This window comes from Scyliorhinus canicula, chromosome 13, assembly GCF_902713615.1.
Source record: "Scyliorhinus canicula chromosome 13, sScyCan1.1, whole genome shotgun sequence".
In the NCBI taxonomy this organism is placed as follows: Eukaryota; Metazoa; Chordata; class Chondrichthyes; order Carcharhiniformes; family Scyliorhinidae; genus Scyliorhinus; species Scyliorhinus canicula.
The window spans coordinates 127,084,865-127,109,077 of NC_052158.1; the positions used below are offsets into that span (position 1 = coordinate 127,084,865).

Genomic DNA, 24,213 nt, shown 5'->3' on the forward strand with positions numbered 1-24,213 from the left:
TCCAAGTCGAGAGCGATGCAACAGAAGTCGCTCTGGCCACCACCCTCAACCAGGCAGGCAGGCCCGTGGCATTATTTTCCCGCACCCTCCATGCCTCCGAAATTCGGCACTCCTCCATCGAAAAGGAGGCCCAAGCTATCATTGAAGCTGTGCAGCACTGGAGGCATTACCTGACCGGCAGGAGATTCACTCTCCTCACTGACCAAAGGTTAGTTGCCTTCATGTTTAACAACACACAGCAGGGTAAGATCAAAAATGATAAGATCTTGTGGTGGAGGATCGAGCTCTCCACCTTTAATTACGAGATTTTGTATTGATCCGGTAAGCTCAACGAGCCCCCCGATGCCCTGTCCCGAGGTACATGTGCCAGCGCACAAGCGGACTGACTCCTGCACGACGATCTCAGTCACCCAGGAGTCACCCGCTTTTATCACTTCATTAAGTCCCGCAATCTGCCCTACGAGGAAGTTAGGGCTATCACCAGAGACTGCCAGGTCTGCGCGGAGTGCAAACCACACTTCTACCGGCCAGACCATGTATGTCTGGTGAAGGCCTCCCGCCCCGTTGAACGCCTCAGTGTGGACTTCAAAGGGTCCCTCTCCTCCACCGACCGCAACACATATTTTCTCAATGTGGTCGACGAATATTCCAGATTCCCCTTCGCCGTCACATGCCCCGATATGACGTCAGCCACCGTCATCAAAGCCCTCAACACCATCTTCACTCTGTTCGGTTTCCCCCGCCTACGTCCACAGCGACCAGGGATGAGCTGCGCCAGTACCTGCTCAACAGGGGCATTGCCTCAAGCAGGACGACCAGCTACAACCCCCGGGGAAACGGGCAGGTGGAGCGGGAGAATGGGACGGTCTAGAAGGCCGTCCAGCTGGCTCTATGGTCCAGACATCTCTCGGCCTCCCGCTGGCAGGAGGACCTCCCCGACGCACTTCATTCCATTCGGTCGCTCCTGTGCACTGCGACTAACGAAACCACCCCATGAACGTCTCTTTGCCTTCCCCAGGAAGTCCACCTCCGGGGTTTCGCTTCCAACGTGGCTGGCAGCTCCAGGACCCATTCTCCTCCTCAAGCACGTGCGATTCACGTGGTTGAGAGGATACAGCTACGTGCAGTACGCCTACGTACCGTACCTGGATGGCCGCCAAGACACAGTCTCCCTCAGAGACCTGGCACCAGCTGGGTCCCCACACCCCCCCCCCCCTCCCCCCCTGCCCCGGCACCACCCTCCCTCCCCCGAGCGCACCCCTCCACAGCCCCCACTTCAGGGCCATCCGTCCTCCCCTTGATCCCACCCAGGGATGAAGAGGATGTCGACATGCTCCCGGAGTCACCGACGACTAAGCCGATGCCTGATTTGCCACCAGCACTGCGGCGCTCTCAATGACGGATCAAGGCGCCCGATTGTCTAAATTTGTAACCTTCTCTGAAATTTAGAAGACAATCTGTATGTAAATAGTTTTCCACCACCCCTGCTGGACTCAATGTTAACAGAGGTAGTAACCACTGTTGTATTAAATTGTATATACTGCACTGCATAAGAGGGTTTTAAGGTAAGGCCCCTGTACTACAGGTACGGGGTAAATCCCTGCCTGCTGGCTCCGCCCAGTAGGCAGAGTATAAATGTGTGTGCTCTCTGAACTGCAGCCATTTCGGCAGCAGCTGCAGGAGGCCACACATCTCTGTGTAATAAAGCCTCGATTACTCTTTACTCTCGTCGTAATTGATAGTGCATCACCTCTATTGCAAGAGGTTTTGAGTATAGAAGCAGGAATGTGTTACTGAAATTGTACTTGCCTTGGTGAGACCACACTTGGAGTATTGTGTGCAGTTTTGGTCTCTTTCTCTGAAGAAGGATGTTCTTGCTCGCGAGGGAGTGCAGCGAAGGTTTACCAGACTGATTCCAGGGATGGCGGGACTGTCATATGAGGCGAGATTGACTAGGTTGGGATTGTTCTCGCTGGAGTTCAGAAGAACGAGGGGGGATCTCATAGAGACTTATAAAATTCTAAGACTAGATAGGGCACATGTAGGGAAAATGTTACCAATGATGGGTGTATCCAGAACTAGGGGTCACAGCCTGAGGATTCAGGGGAAACAATTTCGGACAGAGATAAGGATACATTTCTTCACCCAAAGAGGGGTGGGCCTGTGGAATTCATTGCCACAGGAAGTAGTTGATGCTAAAACTTTGAATATATTCAAGAGGCAGCTAGATATAGCACCTGCGGAGAATGGGATGAAAGGCTATGGGGAGAAAGCAGGATTAGGCTATTGAGTTGGATGATCAGCCATTATCGTGATGAATGGCAGAGCAGGCTTGAAGGGCCAAAAGGGCCTCCTCCTGCTCCTATCTTCTATGCATCTATTTACACCCCCCCACCCCGCCCCACACACCCACACTCCCCCACAACCCGCTGTTTAATAATACATGTTGTTTTGTGTCTGATAGGACTTGCCGGAGATGGGGCCCCGTGAGCCCCCCCCCCCAGCCAGCACCTGCAGGCGTAGGTGGAAGAGTCCATCCACGTGCGGAAGCAGGGGTTGGTGCAGGTCATGCGTGCCAGCCAGGTCAACATGCAAAGGTGGCATCCACGGTGAAGCATTGGGGGCAACGGTTTTGGCTATGGATCAGTGTGTTCAAGGCCTGGGGCATTCTGTGCAGGCGGTGGCTGAGAATCAGGGCTGGTTTCCCACTCACAGTCATGTGCCAGAGCCACCTGGACATTGCAGTGGCGCTCCTCAGCATGGCTCAGTCACGGCATTGCCCAGGCACTGGCTGGCGTGGCGCAAACACTGGGTGAGATGGCCCAGTCCCAGAGGGAGGTGGCCCAGTTATTGATTGGTGTGGCACAGTTGCAGTGTGATCTACTGCAGTCCCAGACGGCAATGGTCCACTCCCTATGCTCCATGGCCATGAGCGTGCAGACCGTGGTTGATACCAGAGCAAGCCTCCAGGACTGGCAGGGCCACATGGCAGGGTCCTCAGGGGATGGCTCCTCTTGCACCCCCGTCCAATGGAGTAGCCTGGGGGCCATCAGATACCCGAGGGAGGAGGAGGAGGTGATGGGGCCCATGCTGCTGACTTCTGCAGGGGAGGTGCCTGAGCACCGCAGCATCTCGGACTCCCCCCCCCCCCCCCCCACCGTCTTCCTGTCCCTGGTGCATCTGGTGGGCAGTGGGCAGCACAGGGCGGCACCATGCCACCCAGGACACCTGAGCCGGGTCGCCCCAGGAGACGCGCACCAACGGAGGGACACGTGTCGCAAGGCAGGAGTCACAGCAGCTGCACCTCCACCCCTGCTATACCGTCTGGGGAATCAACTAGACATAGTGTTAGGGCCCGTAAGGTCAGAAGGTTAGACACCAGTTCAGTTGGCACGGGCTGAGGCACAGACTGTGTATATATTTCCGCTCAATGAGCATCTGTTAGCACTGTCTTGATGCTTTGTCTGATGGGTGTGAGGGTGGGCTGGGTGGGGACTGTTGGGGGGACCATTGAAGGCCCTGTGGAAGGACCATGCTCCCCGCTCCCATGCCTCGACCGTCCCCAGAAACCACACCCCAGGGATTCAATAGGACCGTGTGATGGACTGGCCAGCCGCATGGAGGGATAGCGCAGGTGGAAGGTGCTACTGTGGGCATAACTCAGATGTTGTCATACGACGTGGAGCACCAGAGCTCATCGCAGAGCAGGTTGCCATCATCCTCCATCCCATGGACCAGACCCATTGTCACTGCCTAGTCCCTCTCTAGTTGGTGAACCTAAAGGTGATCAGAGCATCCCATGCCCGTTGGCCCTGGTGATGATGTTGTGTGACCTCCCGTGCCCCATGTCCTGCTCATCGCCCCCCCCCTCCCTCGCATCCTCCTCGTCAGAGGAGGTCTGCCCCTCCTCCTGCAGCACATCGCCCCTCTGTGCGCAATGTTGTGGAGGATGTAGCAGGCGGCCCTCTCAGCATCATACTGGAGGGCAACTTCAGAGTGGACCAGGCACCTGAAGCACATCTTCGGGATGCCAAAGCACCGCTCGAACATTCTCCTGTTTGCAGTATGGCCGTCATTGTAGTGTGTCCGCGTCGGTCTGTGGCCTCTGGATAGGTTTCATCAGCCATGGCTGCAGCGGGTAACCCCTGTCGCTCAGGAGTCAATCCCTCAGCCGGGGGTGGTGCCCCTTGAACATGTCAGGAATCACCGAGTGTGACAGAATGAAAGATTTACACTGCCCGGTTATCACGCAGCTGATTACAGACTAGCTGGATAGTCATCGAATGGTACCCCCTTCATTGTAGAGCGGCCTTTTATCCGCAGATGCCCGTACGGCGACATGCATCCTGTCTATCGCCCTCTCGACCTGTGGCATCCTGGCGATGGCAGTGAACCCTGCTGCCTGGCATCCTGCTGGGCTCGGAGCACATGGAAATGGACGTAATGATCCGCCTGGACATATACGGGGCTGGATTCTCCAAATCTGGGGCTGGGGGCTGGTTTAGACCAGTGGGCTAAACAGCTGGCTTGTAATGCAGAACAAGGCAGCAGCGTGGATTCAATTCCCGTACTGGCCTCCCCGAACAGGTGCCAGAATGTGGTGACTAGGGGCTTTTCATAGTAACTTCATTGAAGCCTATTTGTGACAATAAGCGATTATTATTAGTATTATTATTATGTCCCAAAGCCACGTGGGAACGGTGGTGTTTTACGCCAGAAAACTGGAGCCAAACGGTCACCGATTTCCCTGTTGCTGAGAGACCCACGTCGTCAGGAATTCGGCCAGTCGGGGGTTGAGTATCAGGGTGCTTGCCTCAGGCAATGTCCTGAAGTTGTCGCTACGTAGCGCAGCATACCCGTTGGGGGGGTGGGGGGCATTGCTAAAGCGGCGTCACCCCCGATTTGGTCAGAAAATTGGACTCTCCGGCCGTTCGCTGAACGTGATTTCGGCGTCGGCGACCAAAGAATCCAGCCCAAATCCTCCATGATGGCATGGATGCACCTATGCGCTGACGTCTGTCAGATCCTGGACAGGTCCGGTAGGCGACAGGTAGGACCCCATCGCATAGACGTTCTGGGCGACCATCACCTTGACAGTCACCGGGAGAGGGTGTCCTCCCCCATACCACTGCGGTGCCAGGTGTACCATCATCTGGGAGATGTGTCGTACTGTCTCTCTGCTTAGCCGAGTCTCCGATGACATGCCCGGTCCGGCAGGCCCTCGAATGACACAAGGTATCTCACAGAGCTGCGACCATCACCACGACGGCCAGCATTGCTGGCTGAACTCCAAACGCCATTGTCTGCAGGGGGTGGGTGGAAGGCTAACATGTAGCATGGCGCATACTCCCATACCCAGCCAGGTTCCATGGGCTACACGGTGGCCCTGGTTGGCACTGCGGGCCCTGCTCATGCATGTCTCTCTCCCCCACCCTGCTGCCCCGTCAGTATCTGGCACCGTCGGTGCCAGCTGTCATGGCGCCCGTCCCTGCTGCCATGGGTACCATTGGCTGGCACTGCTCTCACTGGGGGCTGCCTTGGGTGTGGCCTTGGGTGTTCTTGGGTGGGTGGCGGCCAGTTATCTGGGGTGTTTGGGGGAGTGGTGATGTGCAGTGGGGGGGTTGTTGTGAGGGTGGACGCACACATATGGCCCGTGTCACTGTGTAGAACCAGGGGCTGAAGTGAATAGTCAGTGGTTTAGCAGCAAAATTGCCACCGTAAGGGGGGTCGGTGCCTGGCCACCACCCCAGTCCAGTGGGGGGGCACCCCCGCTGCTTGGCCTGTCTCCCCTTCCCCGGCCCTGGCAGGGGCTTGCCCACCGCAGCCAGCACGGCCGGTGCCTGGGACGGCAGCCCGCAGTCATTCCACGCCATTTCCTACCTCCTCTCTCCCGCTCAGCAGTCACGATGCCTGGTTCACGATTTTTGAGACCACAAGTGAACCATGCCATCGGGAACCCGGCCCATCTGAGGCGGCGAATCTCAGGGGCCCCGGAGAATAGGGTGTCAGGCCCGTTAATGATATGCCTACTTTGACCCCGTGCGGCGGGCGACGCATTTACGCCATTTTCGGGGTGCTGGAGTATCCCGATTTGGTGTGAAACTGGTGCCTATCCCAATTTTGGTGTCGGAAGCTATTCTCCCAATTACATTTCACGATTTTGGCGTCGGCAAGTGGAGAATCCTGCCCCCTGTCTCTGCCAGAATTAACTTCTGGGCAGGAAAGCCCACGGGTGACCTTCCCACCACGCCACCAATTGAGCCCTTGTGACCAATTAAGGTCTACTGAAGGGCCTCATCCTTCCATAGCTGGTGCAAATCCAATTGCAGGCAAGCTTGTGACTATGCATCATGCACAACAAGTAAAACTGCAGCCAGCTATGTCGCCTCTGGAAGGGGAAGGTGAGGGAGGGGGAACCATGATCAAGGGCACTCATTGCCTGGTTGTAGGAGAGGACATGGGGTGGGGGGTGGAGAGGGTGCCTTCTCAGAACCATTCCCTTGCCCTAGCTGTCAGTCCCCCACACCTCCCTCTCTCCATAACCCCCACCCCAGAAAAGAAAAACTATTCCCATTAGCTCATGGCACAAGGACTAGTTGGCACGGGTTTAAGATTTTGGATAAGAGATGCGAGGGGTGGGGGGGATGGTAGGAACAGCTTTATGACATGGAAAGTGATGATGACCTGGAATTCTCTGCCCATGAGGGTAGTGAAAACAGGCTAGATGAATTATTTCAAAAGGAAATTGGATGGACACTTGAGGGAAAAAATCTTGCACGGCTACAGGGATAGAACAGAGGAATGGAACTGAATATATTGCTGTACAGAGAGGCACCACAGACTTGATGGGCTGAATGGCCTCCTTTTATGTCAAAATGACTATTTGATTCTATGACTGAAATTAATTGAAATTTTAATCTCAGTTTACTAACTTGTCACAAGCTTCAAGATCAGCAACCATATAAATGACACGGTTTCTTGTTACCGGGGTAGTTACTTTGCGGGTCCAAATTTGATGCCTAAGTAAAATCAATAAAAAAGGCTAATCTGACTATATTCTTATTCTTGCTAATTTTGGATCTCGACCCTCAGAAAGAAGCACTTCAACAGAAGCAACTACAACTGTGAATTCTTCCACAGCAACAACATCGCCAGCATCAACAGTTATAATTTATTTCAATTTAATGATTACTCATCATAAAGCGGATACATGTTGATAATGCTCTTATCACTTGCATTGTGGATGAAGAACTCCATGCTTTCCCACCCAATTCTGCCGAAACTAATTGCAATTTTAGTTATTGCAATAATAATAATCTTTATTACTGTCACAAGTACGCTTACATTAACACCGCAATGAAGTTACTGTGAAAATCCCTAGTCATCATACTCCAGCATCAGTTCAGGTGCAGTGAGGAGAATTCAGAATGTCCAATTCACTTAACAGCACATCTTTTGGGCCTTGTGGGAGGAAACCGGAGCACCCGGAGAAAACCCACGCAGACACGGGGAGAATGTGCAGACTCTGCACAGACAGTGACCCAAGCCTGGAATCGAACCTGGGACCGTGTTGCTGTGGAGTAACAGTGCTCCCGTGCATCTAATCTCAAATTGAAACACTTAGAAATGAACATGGAATAGAATTTCACCTAATACAGGACAGAAATATAAGCGCAGTTACAAATTCACCACACTCTCTTATTCCCGGTTTATTTTTATGATGACTCTATTTAATGTTAAGCTTTTCTAAAGTTCTGCAGAACATGACGACCTCTAGAACAGCAACAAGATCTACAGCATTTTCTCAACAATTCAGTACTCCATCTTCAACCACTGAAACATCTACCATTGGTTCCACTACTGTCATTGCCACACATTCTCTACCTACTAGCGCAACAACAAGGATTACCAAAGCATCCTGTCCTGAATTTACTAAACAAGGTATTGTAGCATTTATTTCTCATATATATGATTCCTGAGCATTTTAATTATTTGCTTCTTTGTGATTTTATGAGAGAAGAATGTAAGAATAGTAACAACCAAATCTGCAAAGTACCTTTTATCCCATGGGAGAAGCTGAGATTTCAAATCTTACTTTCTGAAAACCAACAAACAAGTCCTGGCTCTTCCCAATTCCGGTAAAATACCAGGAATGGAAAAGACTATGCAACCCTGGTATGTTTCTAGCACCCCACCTGTGACCAAACCAGAGCTCTTTGTAATTCTGCTCTTAATCTCTGGAATCTATACATTTTCTTCTGACCATTCACCGAACAATCTTGGGGTAGAAATTTGGCTAAGGTGATAGTACGAAAAAGGCAGCATCGCATCAGTTAGTCAGTTCTACCAAAGTCACTAGAAGTGAATATCGGTGAGTATAATGGGCAGCTTTTGCCTTACTCATGTTGCATGACCCAAGATAAACTTTGAACCCATTGGGCGGGATTCTCTGCCGGTTGATGCTGGAATCGGGAAAATGATTGGACGGAGAATCGGTTATGACGCCAAAATTGTGGCAGGTGCAAGTTTCACGCTAAATCATAATTGTCCAATGCCTCGACAGTGGCGACAAAGCATTCCATTCCGCACATACAGTAACCGTTTTGGAATATCATTAGCGGGCCTGCCCAGTATTCTCAGGGGCCTCCACGATTCTCCATTGGCGCGAATTCACGACGGCGAGTTTCACTTGTGCTTTTAGAAATCTTGAAACAGGCGCCGTAGCTGCTGAGAGAGAGAGAGGGGGGTAAGGAAAGTGTCCAACATTGCCATAGTGTGCTGACTATTATTCCACTGGCCAGGGAACTTCCTCCAGGCCCCGGGAGAGTAGTTGGGCTGGCCAGGAGGTAAGCTGTGGGGTCAGGGTTGACGGGCACAGAACACCATTGCCGCAACCGGCAAGGTAGCCATGCAGCTGCGTACACTGTTGATTGCCCACTGTGAACTTAATGCCATGGGTCATATGGGTGTCCCGTAAGGCCACCCACTACATGCCCTCTGGCCCCCGCTGATCCATTAATAGGATGAGTATGCTCCAGTACAACCAGCGGCATCTCGTTGGCTGGGAAGAATGTGCGTGCGGAGTGAAATGTGTATATGCGGCTATAGCTTGTCAGTCTCCTGTGTCAATCACAAAACTGGCAAAATCAGACACCGTTTTTCAGTGGAATCACTCGTGTTCCACGTTGAGCAGAAGTACTAGCCCCTTAACGGTCACTGAATCTATCCAGATGTGGCGCCAGTTTTCCTGTTGCAGGAGTCGACGAATCCTGGCCCGGTGTCAACACTTAACCTCATGAAACCTGTTGAGTGGAATGATTTAGCACAGTGGGCTGAACAATTGGCTTGTAAAGCAGAACAAGGCCAGCAGCGTGGGTTCAATTTCCGTACCAGTTTCCCTGAATAGGCACTGGAATGTGGCGAGTAGGGGCTTTTCACAGTAACTTCATTTGAAGCCTTCTTGTGACAATAAAGAATTTTCATTTTTCATTTCATTTTTCAGTTTTTAATAATGATAATCTTGATTAGTGTCACAAGTAGGCTTACATTAACAATGCAATGAAGTTACTGTGAAAGGTTCCTAATCGCCACAATGCTGGCTCCTGTTCGGATACACTGAGGGAGAATTTAGAATGTCCAATTCACTTAATAGCACATCTTTCGGGACTTGTGGGAGGAAACCAGAGCTCCTGGAGGAAACCCACGCAGACACGGGGAGAAAGTGCAGACTCCGCACAGACAGTGAGCCAAGCCGATAATCGAACCAGGGTCGCTGGTGCTGAGAAGCAACAGTGCTAACCACTATGCTACTGTGTTAGCTCAAAGGCACATTACTTTCCCTTTGCCTTTGATTCTATGATATCTTTGTCAATTAATCTCTTCCACTCTCTATCCCAGACCTTCCCTTTGTTCTTCCCCCCCCCCCCCCCCACCCCCCAACCTCCTTTCAACAGAATATAACCCATCAGCTTTCTACCTTCATTCAGTTCTGAAGAAGAGTCATATTCTCCTTGAAGCATTGATTCTGTTAATCTTTCCATTGATGCTGCCAGGCCTGCTGAGTAGTTCCAGCATTTTATGTTTTTATTTCAGATTTTCATCATCCGTTTTTATCCAAAGGAACATTGCAGGTTAAGGGTGTGGCCTAGAACACTTTGAAAAATAGTTGACTGACAAAGTAATATTGGATGCATGAGAAATTAAACTGAATTCAATTCCACCATATGTTTCAAGCCAGACTACCAGCTTTGCCAGCATGCAACTGGCATCCAAGATGTATTGATGCTGATCCTTGTTTTACGTAAATAACCCGGCCAGAAACCCCAGCACGGCCAAGGTTTATATTTCTGTTCTGCTGTAGTTACCACTCCGTAGCAGGACACTCAGCCCCAACTTCATCTACTGAGTGCTTCTTTTCCACTATGTACATTAACTCACTTAAGAAGTCCTATAGATTTGGTCGGTATAAAAGCTATGCTGATACTTTTTCATTTCTCTAGGTGCTCATTATTCTTTTAGGCTGCCTACTAATATTCTAACTGCTGCAGATGCCAGGCTTAATGATCACTATTTTTGTAGTTTTTTTATGGTTCCTCTTTTTATAATTGTAATGCTCCCTCTTCTCCAGTCCTCAGCTTCTATTACTGTTTCAAAGTGCACCCTAAAATACCAGCGAGGAGATATCTCATTTAATTTGTCCTTTTGTCCCCTTTTTACTAACATCCTTCTGTACTTTACTTCATTATTAACTTAAATTATTCTCTATAAAAAGAACAACAAAGAAAATTACAGCACAGGAACAGGCCCTTCGGCCCTCCCAGTCTGCGCCAAACCAGATCCTTTATCTAAACCTGTTGCCTATTTTTCAAAGTCTACTTCTCTCTGTTCCCCACCCGTTCATATGTCTGTCCAGATGCATCTTAAATGATGCTATCGTACCCGCCTCTACCACCTCTGCTGGCAAAGCATTCCAGGCACCCATCACCCTCTGCGTAAAAAACTTTCCACACACATCTCCCTTAAACTTTTCCCCTCTCACCTTGAAATCGTGACCCCTTGTAATTGACACCCCCACTCTTGGTATATTTTGTTTCAGATCTTGGAAACATTACAACAGAAAATGTCAGAAACCGGAGCTTTACCTTAAGATGGATCGATCAGACCTTCGAATCATGTGGATGTTATATTATTGAGAGATCTCCTGAAGATGGATCATATTTTTGTACTTTCAACTTCAGCAGAACCACCTGTACATTTGTTGATTTAAGCCCAGGTCAAATTTATACACTGAACATTATCTTTATCGATAACGTCAACAGAATGCTAACACGCACTTTGAATGTTACCACAGGTAAAGTTATAAAATAAAATCTAAATTGTCAAATTTACAATGCTTCCAGACTTAAGAGCCCTGAGGAGGTGGGAAGGGAACAGCAGAGAGAGGTAGCTGCTGGGAAATCCAGAAAGAAGGGTTTCCCGGAGTTCTTGGGCTGGATTCTCCGATTTTGTGGCTATATCCGGAGTAAGTAATATCTTACGACCAAAATGTCGGCGCCACCCCCACACTGATGCTCCACCCAGTGGGTGCTGTCAGCCACACCACGTAAAGCCCCCAGCTTTACCAGCAGATAGGGACGCAGAATGGCCGGGTCCGTAGCCTCGCATGCACACAGCGGCGGACTGAGGTGGCTGTGCCATACAACATGGCGCCAGCTGCACGAGGCCCGTCCTGCCAGATAGTGACCCCCTCTAACTCCCCTCGTCACCCTGGACCACCCCCAACCAGTCCCCGCAGCCCCCGCCAAAGCCCTTCTGTCAGCAGAACAGCTCCCCTCGCCCCCCCCCCCCCCCCCCACCCCTCCCAAGTCCAAGGGTTTCTCAATGAGAACCTTCTTGGAGCGGCATGGTAGCACAGTGGTTAGCACTTTTGCTTCAAAGCTCCAGGATCCCAGGTTTGATTCCCAGCTTGGGTCACTATCTGTGCGGAGTCTGCACATTCTCCCCATATCTGCGTGGATTTCCTCCGGCGCCCCAGTTTCCTTCCACAGCCCAAAGATGTGCAGGTTAGGTGGATTAGCCATGCTAAATTGCCCTTAGTGTCCAAAAAAAACAGTAGGTGGGGATAACCCGATCATTTAGTGGTGAGGGGGATGTTTTCCCCTCTGTGGTGCATAGATTCACAGGAACATAAGAATTATGAGTAGAGTCGGCAATTCAGCCCTTTAAACCTACTCCGCCATTCAAATCGATCATGACTGGTCACAAAGCCACCTCCCTATGTTCCCCATATCCCTTTAACCTGAATTTTTAATCAGAAATGTATCTATCTTCCTCTTGAAACCATTTAATGATTTGGACTCCACCGCTTTATGGGGCAGCAAGTTCCACAAATTTATCACCCTATCTGAGAATTTGTGCCTCCTCGTCCCAGTTTTAAAACTACTACCTCTCAACCTATATCTGTGACCTCTTGTTTTAGTTTGCCCCGCAAGGGGGAACATTTGGTTTACATTTACTTCATCAATCCCTTTTAGTATTTTATATACCTTGATCAGAGATTCCCTCATCCTTTTAAACTTCAGCAAGTATAAACCCAAACTGTTTAATCTTTCCTCATACGTCAACTGCCTTATCCCTGGAATCAATCTGGTGAACCTCCTCTGAATTGCTTCCAATGCCACCACATTCTTCCTCAAATAAGGAGACCAAAACTGGATACAATACTCCAGATGTGGTCTCAACAACACCCTATGCAATTGCAACAATATGGGGAGGGGTCACGATGTCCTGGGTGAAGAGGGGGCTCTATCACTTTACTCTGAGATGGTGGACCCCTTTAAAAATGGTGAGTTTAGACCTCGCTCCCCCTCTACCAGCCGATGCAAAACTTGCCCCCCCCCCCCCCCCCCCACTGTGTTTCTCACCGAGAATCCTACCCATATCACTAGTTAGCTATAGATCTGTGTGACAATGTTTACGTTCTTCTGGCAACACTTACCAGAAACGCTTTGATCAATACTTGGCATTAACCCAGGCCTTAGAACTGGCTTCACATATTGTAAATTCAATTCCAGATATATTGCAAATATATTATTTAACCAGGCTTGCAAACAGACCAGTAAAACCGTGTTAATACCCAAAAAGGACCAGATGAATCTTTGCTTCCTCAAGCCCTGTCAAAAAATAAATTAAACGATCACATGTGGGGAATTATTGGATGGCAACATTTGGCATGATTGTCTGCAGCTGCTTGGCTTGGAACCGTTGTCTGTTAGCACATGGATTAACGGTGACATTACATTACCCTTAAACCCAGCCACCCTTTCGAAATAGCAGTTTTCTATTCAATTATTTAAAAAAACTTTTGGGGGGGGGATTTACCGCCCGGTTCCACGTACGATGTGGTCGGACGATTCCTCAACGCATCGCGAGGCCACTTCAGGCGCTTCCCTCCAGGTCACCCTGCTGGGCTCGAGCGACAAATCGAAAGGCCACAGCGCGTGTACCTGGGCACGAGCCACCAGGAGACACCACAGGTGTGCGCAGCTCGCGCCGCGCCTGCCAACGGTCCCCGAAGAATTGCCACCGTCCAGTCGGGGTATGAGATATTTCTGCAGCCAAGCAGCTGCGAAAAATTACATTTCAAACTCTGGATTTTCACTCACTGGAAGGGAAGATCGCAGGGCCGAGAACCGTTGTCTGTTAGCACACGGACATTATTTCCTCTTTATTACTGAACCGTAAAACAATGAGACTTACATTTGCACTAATTACATTTCCATATGGTTGAACTGCTTCCATCATTGAACTTCCAGATACAGATGAATGCGGCAACGGAGATCAGTGTGAGCAGATTTGCATCGAACGCAATACGTTTGAAGACGTTCGAGGGTATGAATGCAGTTGCCGAACTGGACTTGATTTGGATTCGGACAGAAAAAGTTGCAGCGGTAAGAGGAAAGTTGCAGATGTGGCAATAATTATCTTGTGCATGACATTTGGTCGGACAGAACTTGAGTATTGCTGAAAAAAGACATGTTGTTGAAACTTCTTGTCTTGCACTCACAAGAATACGAAATGTAAATCGAATAACAATTTATATTTCATGAGAAGTGAGTGCTGTATAGATGGTGGATTCTGAAGATATTGGGCACGATCTTTCCAAAACGGAACAGAATGGCAAGAAACACATGGCTATTCACCGCCACCAACTTTGAATAAGGGGCCTGAACGAGGAACATGCGGCGGCCGCACATAACCCCATTTTTTACAAGGGGGAGCTTTGCTCACCGGAACTCCCTGTTGTAGGGAGATTGGGTGTCCCAATTTCCGAGGCCCCATAAAGAATCCTTAACTCCCCCTCCAGCACAAACGCAATATGGGCGGATCCCCCTGGCCCCCCCAACATGGGCAACGCCAGCCCGATCGCGTGTGTGCAAAACAATGCCAGCTTGGCACCTCAGCAGTGAAAATCTGGCAGTTCCACCTGGGAAACTTGGCAGTGCCAGGATGACACCCAGGTGACACTGCCAGGGTGCCAGACTGGTGCTGCCAAGGTTCCCAGGTGGCACCACACTGCCCAAAGGGCATGCAGCTGGGGCTTCAAATCCCCTTGGAGATCCCCACAAGTACTGTTCCCCGGTCCCCATTTGTGGGGCTAGTACCAAATGGCACTCGCCCAAGGTCCGGAGGCAAAGGGATTAAATCCTAAAGCCTCAGGCACCTTGGGAATTTGCACATTAGAATAAGGCTTACTGCCTCGTTCTAATATGCTTATTTGCCAAAAAAGTGATCGCGCCCATCGTTGGCGGGTTTCACCTTGCAACGTCTCGCGAGATTGTGTTGAATCTTGTGAGGTGTGCGAGACGGGTACATTCGGGGAGCGGATTCTCTCAGCTTTCAATGGCTATGCTGCACCATGGCGAGCTGCTTTTCTGGTGCAGTGTGGCCGGAAACGGCATCAGTATGTTTCACTCCACACGTAGAGTAGACACTGTTTGCATATTATTAGTGGGCCCAACCCAGTATTCTCCGGAGCCTCCACGATTCTCCGCCTCTGATGGGTCGAGTTCCCGACGGCGCGGTTCACTTGTGCTTTCAAAAATTGTGAAACCGGCGTGGTGGCTGCAGAGGGAGAGAGAGGAGGTAGGACACGGAGAGGAGCAACCGTGGGTTGCTGGCCCGGCCAGTGGCCGTGTTGGCTAGGGTGGGGAGGCCCTGCCAGGGCAGGGGGAAGAGGAGAGGGGGAATAGGCTGTGGCCGGGGTGACCCCCCCCAAGAGACTGGGGTGATGCGCAGGCACAGTCCGCCATTACAGCGGCCATCTTGCTGCGCACCCACTGACCACCAGCTTGGCCCCTGGTTCTGATCTGTGTCATCGGCTGTATGGTGCCCCCACACTCCCATCACCAAAGCACCCCAACACACCCACTAGCCACACCACCACACTCCTCCAACCCCCCCCCCCCCCCGGCCACCGCCCAACGGCAGCCCACCCAGGGAAACACCCACAGTAGCCCCTGGCGAGGGCACTGCCAGCCAACATGCCCCTGGCATCAAGGACGGCCGCCAGGGCCAGAGGTCCCCACAGTGCCGGCCAGTGATGGAGCCAGGGGTGAGGCAATTGGGAGGGTGGGGGGGGGGGGGGGGGAGGGAGTTGCAGGGGCAGATCCCCTAGAGCCAATCGGCCCCACAGTGTGGCACGGTGGACCTGGTTGGGCACAGGGGTATGCACCATGCAAACGTGTCGACCTTGGATATTGGAATTCAACCAGCAATGGTGGCCTTTCTGCTAGTCGCCACAGCCATGGGGGATGCCCTGCGGCTATACGAGTGGGAGTACCTCGCTTAGGAAGAAGAAGCTGCAGCAGGGGAGCGGGCAGCAGTGGTGCATGTAGCAGAGGGGCAGATGGCAACCGCCTAGTTTGGAGAGCCGGCTGTCCAACAGGCTGAGAAGGAGGAGGTGCCAAGAACACCACATGACCTTTGGAGAATCCAGGGAATTTTTAAACATCATAACTGATACATCTATTATTTCTGCTGCCACCTCCTTTAATACCTTAGGGTACAGGCCATCAGGTCCCCGAGACTTATCTACCTTAAATTCTATTAGTTTCTTCAATACCTTCTCCATAGTCATGGTTATTGCATCAAGTTCCTCTGCATTAACTGCAGTTTTTGGAAAATTTTAATATCTTCTACCATGAAGACAGAATCAAAATATTGGTTCAGTGCCCCTGCCAAATCTGTGTTCCTCATTATTTCTCACCAGTATCGTCCTCTAAAGGGCCAACATTTACTTTAGCTATTCCCTTCCTCCTTTATACTTATAGACACTTTTGGTATCGTTGTTTATGTTTTCTGCTAGTTTCCTTTCATAGTTCACCTTAGCTCTTTTAACTTTATTTTTAGTAGCCTTTTGCAGAACCTTGAAGTTCTCCCAATCCTCCACCTTACTACGAGCTTTTGCACAATGGTATGCACCAGTGTTTGCCTTTATGTCCTCTTTGACTTCCTTCTTTAGCCACGGAACGTTTTTCTCCCTTTTACTCTTCCTCTCAGGAGTATACTTTAAGAACATTGAAAATACAGTGCAGAAGGAGGCCATTCGGCCCATCGAGTCTGCACCGATCCACTTAAGTCCTCACTTCCACCCTATCCCTGCAACCCAATAAACCCTTCCAACCTTTTTTTTGGTCACTAAGGGCAATTTATCATGGCCAATCCACCTAACCTGCACGTCTTTGGACTGTGGGAGGAAACCGGAGCACCCGGAGGAAACCCACGCATACACGGGGAGAACGTGCAGACTCCACACAGACAGTGATCCAAGCTGGGAATCGAACCTGGGACCCTGGCGCTGTGAAGCCACTTGTGCTACCATGCTGCCCTAATTAATTGAGAGGTATTTAATATCTTCCTGAGCATTATTCCTCAACCGTCCTACCCTCAATTATTTGTGCCCAGGCGACTTGTGCCAACTCTTTTCTCAGGCATGTATACCTCTGCCAAATGCTACAACTCTAGTATGGCATTCTGTATTCTCTGTCCTTTTGAGAGCGAGCTGGTTGGTGGTGATTTAACCTGAGGGTCACCACACCTCAGGTGAGAGGTAAGGTTGATAACCTCAGCCGGTGCCAAAACTTTACCCATGCAATTGCTGTCGCTCCGTTTCATGAACTAGCTATCCAGCCAACTGTGCTAACTGACCCCCTATCTATATCATAGTCAAAGAACTGAAACATTTAAGGAACATCCTGGCAACAGCTTGCTTCAATCACTAATTACTTTTTCACATTATGCGCAGCACCACGCAAAGTTGTTCTAAGATTTACTGTCACAAGTGAGGATCTGAATTTTGCTGATCAACAAATAAGAGAGAAAGTTCTTCAAAGACTTCGCATTCTGACTATGAACTACCCCCAATAGGTACGTTGTGGAAAATAACCATGAAATGTATACATTCTGTGCTACTAACTGACTCTTTCGCATCTAAATGACTGAGTGACTTTGAAAAATATATTTTATTTCATGTTATTATGTGAATGGTTTTCTATTTCAACTTTGAATTCCTGAGAACAATTGGGATCAACCACAATATATGAGGAGAATATTTTCATTATAACGACATAGTTTTGAGTTCAAAAAAGGAAATTATTAGGATGTAGAAAATGTCCTTTTTTGCTTCACAAATATTTAAGTAATTATTATTGGGATACAGAAGCAGCATAGAAGAATTTCTTTAATATTCTTTGAATATTCTTAGGGCAGAGTTAGATAGATTCTTGATAAGAAGGGGAGTGAAAGATTATCGGGGGCATGTGGAAATGTGGATCTAAGGCTACAATCAGATCAACCATGATCTTATTGAATGGCAGAGCATGCTTCTAATTTGTAAGTACATATATAAAACCTATTGTACCTAAATTAATCGTTATTAGCCCAAAACTGTACTAGAAACTTGTACCTTCCAAATGCAGGAAAGCCTTTCACCAATAATAATTTGTGGGATATTTTTTCATTTCCAGATCCTGCCTTTCTGAAGAAGGCTATTAAGATAATGTTATTTGACATATATTTATAAAAACTATAGAATAACAAAATTCCAAATTGAAAATTATATTTCCATTATTAATCTTATGAATTGTTACACATGTTCTCAAGTAAAAACACCACTATTTGTAAACTAGACTCAGTGTTTCTTGGACAAATATTACGACATTGGTCGGAATTTTCCCGTTCAACCTCATGGCAGGTTTTCCGGTAGCGGAGGCAGGTCACATTTGGACAGCAGTTTCCCCTGTGGCACAGCCTGTGAGCCGTGCAAAATGCCATTGCCTTCAGCAGGAGTGGAAGATCCCACCACCAGGGTATATCGAGCTGCCTCCACTCCTGGAGAAGTCACTGCTTTTTTTCTGAACAGAGAGATTACAGGGAGAGACATTATTAGGAGGTAGAAAATGTCCTGTGGGTGGAATTTTTTGCTCCGGGAGTAGGCACTCAGGTGGGCTGGTGGCAGCGGGTGTCCATCAATAAACTGCCATGGATGGTATTTGATCAACAGCAAGGGATGCGTCAGGCAGCTTGCAACTCTTCAGGCCAACGGATGCCTTTAAGTGGCCAATAAATGGCTATTTAAGAATTGTTTCCCCATCCGCTGATATTTTACCAGACATAGGGGCCGGTATTCTCCGAAATCCCGGCCAAGTGTTGACGTCGGCGGAAACTCCGGAGTAGTATACGCTGGCGTCAACGGGCATTCTGGCCCAGCAATTCTAAATTTTTTAGGGGGCTAGCATGGCGGTGAAATGTTGCACGCTGCTCCAGCCCAGAAAGGCGGCCCTGCACTGCCAGCGTGGTTCCTCGCATGCGCGCCATGACCAGCGTGCGCACCACGACCAGTGCGGGTCTGCGCATGCGCACCACGGCTGTCTCTGCGCCTGCACATGCGCGTGGTTGCCGTGTCCGCGCTGATGCGAAGCAACATGTTGGGGACCGAATCGTGGGCCCGGGCAGAAGGGGGTAGGCCCCCTCAAGATCACTGCCGCCCGCCAATCGGAAGCCCCCGATTACGATCCTGGACCCCATGGAGGCCCCACCCCCCAGAGTCAGATTCCCCCGCCCCCCACCAGTCCACAGTGGCTGCAGGTCCGAGCTTCCACCGGGTGGTACGAGGTTTGAGTCACGCCAGTGGGACTCGGCGGGAGGTTAGCCCATCGCCGGCGGAGAATCGCCGCGGGGGCCTATTTCAGCGGCCCGTGACTGTGCAGGCGGGACCGGAGAATCAGCGGCCCTGAGTCAGAGCGGCGTGGTGGGAATCTCGCGCGCTCCTGATAATTCTCCGACCTGGCGCGGTTCTCAGAGAATCCTGGCCAGGGTGTGCCCACGTCACATGGCACCTGACAAATATGTTGCTAACTTCGGGGTGGGAGGCACCTCATGATCAGGCACCCTAAACAGAGGAAAACCCATGAGGTACTGTCCTCACTGTCTGGTTCACTAGCACTGCATTTATAATCCTGGCTCCCTAATCTCTTGTTTGCCTTGCCAGCCTGATCCCAGTGAAACTTCTGACGTACCGCAGTATCTGGCTCCATGGCTACTTCGCCTTGGGGGACTGCATGCAATCCCACAAGTGACCAGTCTTCCGAATGCTGCTGCGACTTAAATGCTGTCGGCCATTTGATTGATCAGCAGCTCTCAGAGGCGAGGCTTCCTCCTAGTTGGGGCGGTGGTCCAGTCCAAGCTTATTAACAGACCAATAAACATTAAATCATGCTTGAGGTGATCTGGTTGAGTGGAAGCCGGCTTACTCCCAAGTTAGGTGTGTGAGGCCACTGACTCCAGTCCTATGTCTCAACCTGAATAACATTGAGTGATCTTGATTATTGTTTCTTTTTACAGTTTAATCTAATACAAAATTCATACTACCAGAGACATGAAAAATATTTGTGGTGAAATTAGGATGCTTAGATAATTCCATCATTTCCTTCACCCCTCCTAAACCACCCACACAATGTCATCCTCTCACTACTGCTCCCCCTCCAGCCCCATCACATCCTACTCCATCCTTACCATACCACCTTTCCCATGCCATTCCTTCTCTCCATGCCATTCACACCCATTCCAGTTAATCATTGGCATTACCCATACCATGCCATTAAATCCTCATCTTACATTTCACTGACCCTGTGGTCAAATTAGTGTACTTAACCAATTTCATCATTGAATCCCTCCTCCCCCCCCAACCCTCCCTTGCATGATATCCCCATCCCATCGCAGTTCCTTCTTGACGCTGACATTTCTGCCCTCTGAAACCCCGAGGAAGCTGCAGTTCCTTGGCCGACATTTCAAAAATTATCTCATTAAAATTCAATGGGCGCGATTCTCCGCAAATGCGGAGAGTCGTAAAGACTGCCGTGAAACCGGCCGTGTTTCACGGCAGCCTTAACGCCCGTTCCCGGGACCCGATTCACCCCCCCCAGTCGGGGCTAGCATCGCGGCCCCTGGAAGAACGGCAGCGCGGGCTTAGCGAACATTCGCTAAACCCAGCCGCCAAGATTCACAGCGGCTGACGCGCACGATGACGTCAGCCGCACATGCGCGGGTTGGACGGCTCCAACCTGCGCATGCACGGGTGACGTCATCGCGCATTTGCGTCAGATCCGCGCATGCGTGGTCCGTAATGCCCCTCAGCCCTGCGGGGCGCGGAGGGAGAAAGAGTGCGCGGGGTAAGTACCCGCTGCCCGCGATCGGTGCCAATCGGTGGCATGGTTGTGCAGAACGGCACTTTGGCGCCATTTTCACGAACTTGTATAGCAGGTGTATTCAAATTCGTGAGAACGGCCGTAAAGGCCTTGGAAATCGGCCCATCGGCCAGGGGAGAATCGCCATAAAAAAACGGCGAGCAGCGATTCGTGTCGGGGGGCGGGCGTGGGGGGGGCGAGAATAGCGGGAGGGCGTCGGACCAGCGTCGCCGTAAACATTTGCGCTGCCCGCTATTCTCCGCCCCGTCGTGAGTGCGGAGAATCGCGCCCAATATGGTTGGTTATGCCCGAATTAAACACAAGGCATCATTGACTTACAAACAGGAATAGGATTTCAACTTTGTTGCGCTTGGCCCTTTGTACTTCACAAAGGAATTCACCAAACACAGCGACTTGTCCAAACCAGAATCTTTTATTGAGTCTCATGTGGTAAGATAGCAATCTGATACAGAGCACATTATCATGGAGTCTGCTAACTACTCCCCTGGAACTTGCACCTAGCATTGACCATTGTAAGGTGTGCAACTTCCAACCAACAGGTGTAGGTACAGACACACCATGCTTTCTCTCGACCAAGGTCATGTGACTGTGACTCTGATATAAGGGGAGACACACCCAGCCATCTTGAGAAGAAGATTGAGAGGGTAATAAGGCGTACATGTGCATGGTCGTAAAAAAACGGCGAGCAGCGATTCGTGTCGGGGGGCGGGCGTGGGGGGGGGGGGGCGAGAATAGCGGGAGGGCGTCGGACCAGCGTCGCCGTAAATATTTGCGCTGCCCGCTATTCTCCGGTCAATATTGACTTATTGTAAGTCAATGATGCCTTGTGTTTAATTCGGGCATAACCAAGCATATTGGGCGCGATTCTCCACACTCACGACGGGGCGGAGAATAGCGGGCAGCGCAAATTTTTACGGCGACGCTGGTCCGACGCCCTCCCGCTATTCTCACCCCCCCCCCCACGCCCGCCCCCCGACACGAATCGCTGCTCGCCGTTTTTTTACGACCATGCACATGTACGCCTTATTACCCTCTCAATCTTCTTCTCAAGATGGCTGGTTGTGTCTCCCCTTATATCAGAGTCACAGTCACATGACCTTGGTCGAGAGAAAGCATGGTGTGTCTGTACCTACACCTGTTGGTTGGAAGTTGCACACCTTACAATTATGATATAGCCCATAGGTATATCACACTTCCCCCATTCTTCACAAAACATTAAGATAATTTTTTTACATGTGACATTAAACTTTATACATTCAATATATGTAGCTGGTAAAGTGAACGATTTTTACTGAAGTGTCCATGCTGTGCCTGACAAATGTCCATTTCCTTTGTAGAATTCTCGTTCTTTCGAGTTGCTGTCCACCTCGGAGACTGATTTACTTACCGGCGTCTTGCTTCTCTTGCGCTTCGCCCTTTCGTGATCACCTATTCATTAGGCCCGAACCTAAACTCCAGAATGAAGCTCTACAGCTTCCCATGCTCCGTCCATTTAACATCACATCTCGCAGATGCTTTAATACATGTTCAATATGATCTCATATCATGCCATTGAACCTATGTATGTTATACAAGACTGCCAACCAGATTTGTGGAATGCTCGGGGCAGCATGGTGGTGCAGTGGTTAACACTGCTGCCTCACGGCTCCGAGGTCCCAGATTCGATCCCGGCTCTGGGTCACTGTCTGTGTGGAGTTTGCACATTCTACCCATGTTTGATTGGGTTTCGACCCCACAACCCAAAGATGTGCAGGGTAGGTGAATTGGCCATGCTTAATTGCCCCTTAATTGGAAAAAATGAATTGGATACTCTGAATTTATAAAAAAAAAGAATTGTGGAATGCTCACCGGCAGTTCCATCCCCTTATCTGATTTACCGTCCTCCACCTGGACTTCTTCCGAATCCTTATAAGTGTATACTCTATTATCCTGTAGGGATGTGCAGTATTCAGCTGGCCATCCTTCCTCGGGGGTACATATTCGCTGAACCAAATTCATGGACTCACATGCATCTGCGTTACAGCATTAATGGCACTGGCATCTCCCTCTGAGTTGCCACCAAGATTGATTGAATGAGGTGCGCTGTGTCGTCCGCAAGACATATTTCACTCTGACGGTCTGATTGAAGACCCTCTTTCTGGGTCCGCATACTCACATGCTTCGCCATCTTTCACGGAACAATATTGTTTGTAGTGTGGTGACGCATAATCGTAGCTTCTGTTCTGCTCTTCAGCACCAGAGGCTGAGGTATTATATAACTCTGCTGCCTTTGAACCTACCACCTTTCACAGCAATGCGAGAAACCTGTCTTTAGGCTGTACCTGCAGGCCTATGGCTAAAGGGTAGAGTTGGAATTGCTTAAAGATACACCAATTTTGTTCCACGTTCCCCTTGAACTGGAGGCGATGGGGTCCCCTGACCTCTTGAATCTGTAGCTCCCACATCTTCTAGTGTGTTGGGTTGCCTCAGAATGCAGTTCCACAGATCAGTCTTCCAGCCGAATGCCTAACTTTCTCACTGCCAATCCTGACTTTTCGAAGGACTCCTTTCCATATTTGGTGATCTACGCAAACTCTCACATTGAATATCTAATTCAACAATTGCCATCCTGCATGTGTAGGCGGCGCATCACCAGACAAATGAAACCATCAACCAATCAGACTAAGTATGGACAGACAAAATCAGCAAATTATTATAATAGATGGGACTCTTTTCCTATGACTTCTACTACCTGTATTCTTTATACAATTACCGACAATTATACAACCTATAATTGCTGGTTGATCAATATGAATGGAAAATTCAGATAAATTTACATTTCCACTAGTAAGGTCAACATTGTACTAATGGTGTTATATCTAATTTCTTTTCAGCAAAGTCTGAATAACAGCGTGTGATCTCAAAGTGGAAAAAGAATGTTTGATTGCTGTGCCATTTAATTCAATATTACTTTTATATTGGACTCACTCTTCATGACCTCTACAGTCCTGTACTCTAATTGTATAACTATATAAATGGAAATTTTATCAAAGCAAACAAAGAAAAATGAATGAATACGACTTTAAATTCCTGCTGTGTAATCTCATTGGTTTCAATGAAAATGAGTGGGCGATCTATAATCACAGTTTTACGCCCTGGAAATAAGTTGAAAATCTGCCTCCAGGTATTACTGAATAAATGTAGCAAATTTTTCAAACTTTTTAAATATTAGTTTTATTAATTTAACAATACACTGAAACAACATTCCACTACCTAACTAGCAGACAAAACCTGAGTGAAGAGAAATATTAACTTTGAATGCACAATTATGTATGCAAGTCATTGAAGGTAGCAGGACAGGTTATGAGAGAAGTTAATGAAGCAGAACGTATCCCAGGCTTTATTAAGAGAGACATGAGGCTGGATTCCCCATTCCTGAGGCTAAGTGCTGGCGTGAACAGAGACTCTG

The 24,213-nt window shown here is 49.4% G+C and overlaps 1 protein-coding gene across 1 annotated transcript in view; it reads left to right on the forward strand.

The window, feature by feature from the left end:
- LOC119975485 (serine-rich adhesin for platelets-like) overlaps window positions 1-23,964 on the forward strand; it is a 117,524-nt gene extending 93,560 nt beyond the window's left edge. Inside the window, exons 14-18 of the mRNA XM_038815217.1 lie at window positions 7,753-7,941; window positions 11,096-11,350; window positions 13,815-13,949; window positions 17,306-17,427; window positions 23,639-23,964. Coding sequence (XP_038671145.1) covers window positions 7,753-7,941; window positions 11,096-11,350; window positions 13,815-13,949; window positions 17,306-17,427 — 701 coding nt within the window. The 3' untranslated portion in view covers window positions 23,639-23,964. The remainder of the gene's footprint in view (window positions 1-7,752; window positions 7,942-11,095; window positions 11,351-13,814; window positions 13,950-17,305; window positions 17,428-23,638) is intronic.
- The last annotated feature ends 249 nt before the right edge of the window (window positions 23,965-24,213 follow it).